At 65.5% G+C, this 6,809-nt stretch overlaps 1 protein-coding gene across 1 annotated transcript in view; it reads left to right on the top strand.

The window, feature by feature from the left end:
- MYO1A (myosin IA) overlaps positions 1-4,760 on the top strand; it is a 6,602-nt gene extending 1,842 nt beyond the window's left edge. Inside the window, exons 5-23 of the mRNA XM_019611273.2 lie at positions 11-140; positions 220-306; positions 384-449; positions 549-653; positions 894-956; positions 1,086-1,286; positions 1,448-1,674; positions 1,763-1,963; positions 2,055-2,148; positions 2,300-2,449; positions 2,552-2,620; positions 2,844-2,930; positions 3,153-3,226; positions 3,317-3,452; positions 3,541-3,647; positions 3,723-3,855; positions 3,923-4,075; positions 4,167-4,294; positions 4,529-4,760. Of these exons, the coding sequence (XP_019466818.1) occupies positions 11-140; positions 220-306; positions 384-449; positions 549-653; positions 894-956; positions 1,086-1,286; positions 1,448-1,674; positions 1,763-1,963; positions 2,055-2,148; positions 2,300-2,449; positions 2,552-2,620; positions 2,844-2,930; positions 3,153-3,226; positions 3,317-3,452; positions 3,541-3,647; positions 3,723-3,855; positions 3,923-4,075; positions 4,167-4,294; positions 4,529-4,652 (2,335 nt within the window). The 3' untranslated portion in view covers positions 4,653-4,760. The remainder of the gene's footprint in view (positions 1-10; positions 141-219; positions 307-383; positions 450-548; positions 654-893; positions 957-1,085; positions 1,287-1,447; positions 1,675-1,762; positions 1,964-2,054; positions 2,149-2,299; positions 2,450-2,551; positions 2,621-2,843; positions 2,931-3,152; positions 3,227-3,316; positions 3,453-3,540; positions 3,648-3,722; positions 3,856-3,922; positions 4,076-4,166; positions 4,295-4,528) is intronic.
- The last annotated feature ends 2,049 nt before the right edge of the window (positions 4,761-6,809 follow it).

Raw genomic sequence — 6,809 nt, forward strand, 5'->3', positions numbered from 1 at the left:
GCACCGCTTTGTCCGGCACAGAGCTGCAGGAGATCAGCCAGCTGATCGGGCTGGACCCCAGCACTCTGGAGCAGGCGCTGTGCTCACGCACTGTGAAGGTGCGGGATGAGAGCGTGCTGACTGCGCTCAGCGTCTCCCAGGTGAGCAGGGATGCCCCCCCCCCGCCTTGGGCTCACACCATGGGACCCCCCCTGTGAGCGCCCCCTCCCCTCTCCCCAGGGCTACTACGGCCGTGATGCATTGGCCAAGAACATCTACAGCCGCCTGTTCGACTGGCTGGTGAACCGCATCAACACCAGCATCAAGGTGAGCCCCCAGGTAACCCACAACCGTGTGCTGACCCCCCCCCAACAGGGATGTGGCTCAGTCTCTCTGTGCCCCAGGTGAAGCCAGGAAAGCAGAGGAAGGTGATGGGAGTCCTGGATATCTACGGCTTCGAGATCTTCCAGGTGAGGGGCAGCAGGAGGGCTGTGGGGCGGGGGTCTGCAGGAGGGATGTGGGGTGGGGTCTCCAGCACACATCTGCCATTCGGGTCGCTTATCTCATAGGACAACGGCTTCGAGCAGTTCATCATCAACTACTGCAACGAGAAGCTGCAGCAGATCTTCATCCTGATGACGCTGAAGGAGGAGCAGGAGGAATACGTCCGAGAGGTAACGCTGACCCCAAAGGGATGTGGCTCTGGGGAGCCTCAGTGGGATGGGGAAGCGCCCCAGACGGCCCCACAGCGCGTCCCTTCCTCACCGCCCCCCACCGGGAGAGCAACTCAATGGCAGGAAGGCGGGGAGGGATTCGGGATCCCCGTCCCGGCGGCCGGACGTCCGCTTCCTGCCCTACACCAATGGGGGGTGCCTATGGGGCAGGGCTTGTGCATGACACCCCTCTGCTCCCAGGGCATCCAGTGGACGCCAGTGGAGTTTTTTGACAACAGCATCATCTGCGACCTCATTGAGAACGTGAGTTCCTGCCCCCAGAGTGGGGCTTTCAGGTCCTGAAGTGGTTCAGTGGGGCCAATGCTCTGCGCTCGGGCATTTTGGGGCAGTTTTGGGGTGGGCTGGGGGTGACGCTGTCCCCCCACGGCACAGAGCAAGATTGGAATCCTGGCCATGCTGGACGAGGAGTGCCTGCGGCCCGGCACCGTGAACGAGGACACCTTCATCACCAAACTGAACCAGATCTTCGCCTCCCACAAACGCTATGAGAGCAAAGAGACGCTGAACGCCAAACACGTCACCGACGTCAGCCTGCCGCTGCGCTGCTTCCGCATCCACCACTATGCTGGGAAGGTGCAGGGCACCCGCAGCCCCATCCCCGGGGAAAAGCGGGGCACCCAGTCCTCCTCCCATCCTTTCCGTGGGGCTGGGGCACACGCTGGCCCTGCTCCCACTCCCCTGACCCAGTCCTCATCCCAGCCCTTCCATGGCACTGACCCTGCTCCCATCCCCAGGTGACCTACAACGTGACAGGCTTCATCGAGAAGAACAACGACCTGCTGTTCCGTGACCTGTCCCAGGCCATGTGGGCCGCCCGGCACACTCTGCTGCGCTCCCTCTTCCCCGAGGGTGACCCCCAAAGACCCTCCCTCAAACTGCCCCCCACCACCGGCTCCCAGTTCAAGGCATCTGTGGCGACGCTGATGAAGAACCTCTACTCCAAGAACCCCAACTACATCAGGTAGTGCCAGGCGGGACCACGTGTGTGGGGTACACAGTGGGACCCCCCCCCCCGTGCCCACCGCTGCCCCCACCCCCTCCCTCCCCAGGTGCATCAAACCCAATGACACCAAGACAGCAATGCTCTTCACTCCGGATCTGGTGCTGGCTCAGGTGCGCTACCTGGGGCTGATGGAGAACGTGCGGGTACGGCGTGCAGGCTACGCCTTCCGCCAGCTCTACCAGCCCTTCCTGAAGCGCTACAAGATGCTGAGCAGGAGGACCTGGCCCCACTGGATGGGCAGTGACAGGTCAGGGGGAGAAAGGGGGGGCTGGGTGGTTGCACGTCCCGCAGCCCCACTGCTGTGGGGTGCAGGGTCTGAGCATCCCTGCGTGCTGCAGGGAGGGCACTGAGGTGCTGCTGGCGGAGCTGAAGTTCCCCCCCGAGGAGGTGGCGTACGGCCACACCAAAATCTTCATCCGCTCGCCACGAACTGTGAGTGTGGGGTTGGGGGTTCTGGCTGCTGCGGGGGGGGAGGGGAATGGGGTGAGTCCTGCTCTGAGCCCCCCCAGTCCCTCTCTGAGCCTCCCATCCCCTCGGGGGTCTCTGGGTGATACCACAGCCCTCAGCTCTGCTCCATCTGCAGCTCTTTGACCTGGAGAAGCGGCGCCAGCAGCGCGTGGCCGAGTTGGCCACCCTCATCCAGGCGACGTTCCGCGGTTGGCGCTGCCAGAAGCGGTACCAGCTGATGCGCAAGAGCCAAATCCTCATCTCCGCATGGTTCCGCGGCCATGCGGTGAGGAGGGGGTCCTGGCTGTGCTGCACCCTTCCCCATTCACCCCCTGGGCTGGGGGCATGGGGCGTCCAAGGGTGTGACCCCCCCCTGCTCCCCCTGCAGCAAAGGAACCGGTACAAGCAGATGAAGCGCTCGGTGCTGCTGCTGCAGGCGTACGCACGGGGCTGGAAGGTGAGCACTGTGCACCATGCGGGCGTTTGGGGCCACACTCCGGGGCAGTGATGCTGTGGGGGCAGGGGGTCGGGGGGGTCCTGCTCCCCCCAGGACCGTCTCACCCCATCTCTCTCCATTTCTCCTCCTGCCTTTCTCCCTTTCTCTCCCTCTCGCTCGCTATGTGTGTTGGTGTTTCCCTCTCCTCCTTTGGGCTCTTTGGGTTCTGGCTGTCCCTCTGCAGTCCCGCCGGCTCCTTCGGGAGCTGAAGGTTCAGCGCCGCCGCCATTTGGCCGCCAGCACCATTTCTGCATACTGGAAAGGGTATCAGGTAATGGGGTGAGCCCCGCTGCGGGGCCATGCACCCCTGAGCTCCTCTATCCTGCTGTCCTGCTGCGTCCGGGGCTGTCTGTCTGTCCGCCCTGGCTCTGCCCACCCTGTCGGGGCAGGGCTGTATGGGGAGGGGGGTGGGGGACACATCCAATGGGGAACACGGAGGGAAGGGGTCCCACCCCATCGGGTCCCACATCCCACTGACTCCCGCTGTCCCCAGACCCGCAGGACGTACCGCCGCTATTTCCGCTCCGACGCCCGCACGCGTCTGTCCAACTTCATCTACCGGCGGATGGTGAGCACCGAGGGGATCAGTGCCTTCCAGCCCCCCCAGGGCTGTGCCCAGGGACCCCCGCCCACCCCTCGTCGTGCCCCCCCCCCCACGGTGCAGAAGTACCTCATGGGGCTGCAGAAGAACCTCCCCCCGATGGCAGTGCTGGACCGGACCTGGCCCCCTGCACCCTATAAGTTCCTGTCTGACGCCAACCAGGAGCTGAAGGGCATCTTCTACCGCTGGAAGGTGGGGGTGGGATCCACGGGTCCCCACGGCGGTGGGGGTTTGGTGGCACCTCATCACCCGGTTCCCCTGCACTGCCCCATCTCTGCAGTGTAAGAAGTACCGGGAGCAGCTCTCCCCGCAGCAGCGCGCCGTGCTGCAGGCCAAGCTGTGCGCCAGCGAGCTGTTCAAGGACAAGAAGGCGCTGTATGCACAGAGGTGCGGTCACACGCGGGGGGCCAGGGGAGGAAGCATGGGGGTCTCAGCTGATCCGCCCCCCCCTTCAATCCGCAGCCTGCAGCAGCCCTTCCGTGGTGAGTACCTGGGCCTGACGCAGAACCGCAAGTACCAAAAGCTGCAGGCGGTGGCCAAGGATAAGCTGGTGATGGCCGAGGCGGTGCAGAAGGTGAACAGAGCCAACGGGAAGGTGAGCCCCGTTCCATGGGGGGTGTCAGGGGGGGTGCAGGGCTGCTCTCACTGCCCCCAACCCACAGACGGTGCCGCGGCTGCTGCTGCTCACCACCGAGCACCTGGTGCTGGCGGACCCCAAAGCAGCGCAGCCCAAAATGGTGCTCAGCCTCAGCGACATCCGCGGAGCCTCCGTCAGCCGCTTCTCCGACGGGCTGCTGGCGCTGCACCTCAAGGAGGTACGGTGCCAACGGAGGGGGGGGGAGTGGGAGGGCAGCGGGGGCTGAGCAGCGCTGACCCCCCCCCCAAAAACACCACCCCGCCCCACAGACGTCCACTGCTGGGGGTAAAGGTGACCTCCTGCTGGTGAGCCCCCACCTCATCGAGCTCGTCACCCGCCTGCACCAGACCCTGATGGATGCCACCGCGCAGGCGCTGCCGCTGAGCATCGCCGACCAGTAGGCGGGGCTGGGGGGGGGCGTGGCCCGGAGGGGCGTGGTCTATATGGGCGTTTCCGGAAGGGGGCGTGGCCTCAGCTCAGGGTGGATCGGGAAGAGCGGAGAGGAATCAGGCTGCTCATTGGGCAGCATGAGGGTGGGGCAGGAGGCGGGGCCAGATTGGAGGCAGCTCATTGGGCAGCAGGAAGGGCGCGGCCAGGCATGCCCCCAGCCCACCCCCCCCATCTCCCCCAGGTTCTCCACGCGGTTCCCCAAGGGCGATGTGGCCGTCACCGTGGTGGAGTCGGCCAAAGGCAGCAGCGACGTCCCGGTCTGCAAGAAGCGTGGCAGCCACAAGATGGAGATCCTGGTTCACTGAGAGGGGGAGGTGGGGGACCGGGGGTCCACCACACCCCCCCTGCACCGCACGGGAACTGCTGCCATCCCATTAAACGTGTTCCGGTGTCCGTATGTGGGGGCTGTCATCGGAGGTGTCCCCCTCCCCACTGCATTCCAGGATTGGGAGTAGGATGCGGCTCAGAGCGCAGCACAGCACCACGAGCCCCCCCCCCCTCGACCCCCCCCAGCTCTTTTCCTGCCGCCTGATTGCAGCGAGCGCTCAGCTCTGCTGTGATTGGAAAGGCCCCAAATTGCGGCCACTTTTCCCATTAAGTGAGAAAGCGGCGCCTGCATCCAAGTCGCAATTTCTGGGTGGATGGCACTGCGGTCCCCCATTCCCTGCCCCCATCTCCACCCCCACTGCAGGACCCCCCCTCTGCAGCCCCCAGCTCTGTGCAGATCCCCACACCGCCCAAAGGGACCCACATTGCCACGGCTGCAGCACCGATCCTGGGAGTCCCCATGCAGCCCCCATCCCCTCCCGCCTCCTTTTCTCTCCTGCGCACGTCAGGCTCTGGGAGTGGGATTTTGGCATAGGACTGGGATTTTTCCCATCCCCGCACGTCACCCGCGTTCTCTGGCAGAGCTGACAGCTCCCGGTCGCGTCAGCAGCTCCCAGGTGGGGCCGAGTCGTGTGCGGGCACCATGTCGTGCACGGGCACCATGTGCGGGCAGCGGGCGACGTGGGGGGGGCACGTGCGTGTGCAGGGACACCTCGGGCTCACCCCCCCTCCCCGAGCCCCCCCCAGGGCTGTATCGCCTCCCAGCACGGGGACCCATCGCCCATACATGGAGAGGGGCAGCGCCGTAAACAAGCCCGGGGCACTGCTGTGCTTCGTGGCTGCCTCGCACCCGGCGCCGCACAAGTAGGTGTTATTAATTAATTAGGCCGGCTCTGGCCAGGCTCCGATTTAATTAACATCCCCGGCTTTGCAGATGCTGCCCTGCCCCGGGCGGCGCTGCCACGTGAGCAGCTGCGTTCTGCTGCCATCCCGTGGGGTCTGCAACTCATCCCGGTGCAGCTCTGTGCTGGGCTCCCCCCACCCACAGACCCTCAGTCTGCTCAGCTGTGGGGCAGGGATGGGGGTCTTCAGAGGGGAGGCTGAGCACTCTGGGCCAGGGGTCACGATACGGGGGGGACGGAGGGGGCACGGCCACAGATGGGGCCACGCCTGGGAGCGCCCCTGTGGGCTGCACGGGACTGGGACGGGGCAGGGGCACGGGGTCTATGAGGTCTGCGTGTTTGTGCACAGATGGATGGGGGTGCACCATTCAGGTGTGCATCCCGTACACACGTGAGCTTAGCTGAATCCCACAGCACCGTGAAGCCCCCCCACAGCCCTCCTGCATGGCAGACGTGACACCGGTGTGGCACAGCCGAGACACAGACAGCTCACACTGCACACACACACACGCACGCACACAGCACGAGGCCGTGGCACCACCAGACGTGCATCCCCCCATGCACGGGGCGCAGTGGTGTCCGCGTGCCACCCCAACCCCTGCGTGGGCCGCGTGCTGCGGTGCCTGGCGGTGTCACGGCGCCCGCGTGGGCGTGAAGTTGTGGGGTGGGGGTGCCACCCCCGCAGCCCCATTGGCGGCTCTCCTCTCGCCCACCCACGCCGTGCCACGAGCAGAGCCCCTTATTTAACTCCGCAGCAGCGGTGGGGCTTCATCTCCATCGGGCCGAGCGTGCTGAGAGCCATCGGTGCAGCCACCAGCGAGGTCACAGCCGGCGCCGAGCGCTCTGCCCTGCATCCCTGCACCCCTCACCACATCCCTGCACCAGGTATTGTGTCCCTGCACCCAGCACCAGCTACCTTGAGGCCTCTGGAGCGACCACTGCCTTTCCTCCTCACCCTACACAGGCTGGCAGAGCTCAGGGATGGGGGCAGAGAGGGCTGAAGGCGCTGCTGGGATGTGGGGAGGGCTGGGGGCTCTGGGAGCGGGGCTGGCCATCAGTGTGCGTGCAGCTGTGCACGTGTTGGTGATAACGTGGGGGTGTGAGTGTGCAGGGCTAACCTGCCTGAGGTCCGTGCACATCTTCACATCCCTGCATGGCACAAACTGGGCATTAAGGGCGCTGTCAGGTGGTGAGGCTCTCCCAGCTCTGCAGCAGAGCCACGTTCACCCCCCC

The sequence above is a fragment of the Meleagris gallopavo genome, unplaced genomic scaffold (assembly GCF_000146605.3).
Source record: "Meleagris gallopavo isolate NT-WF06-2002-E0010 breed Aviagen turkey brand Nicholas breeding stock unplaced genomic scaffold, Turkey_5.1 ChrUn_random_7180001881438, whole genome shotgun sequence".
Taxonomy (NCBI): domain Eukaryota; kingdom Metazoa; phylum Chordata; class Aves; order Galliformes; family Phasianidae; genus Meleagris; species Meleagris gallopavo.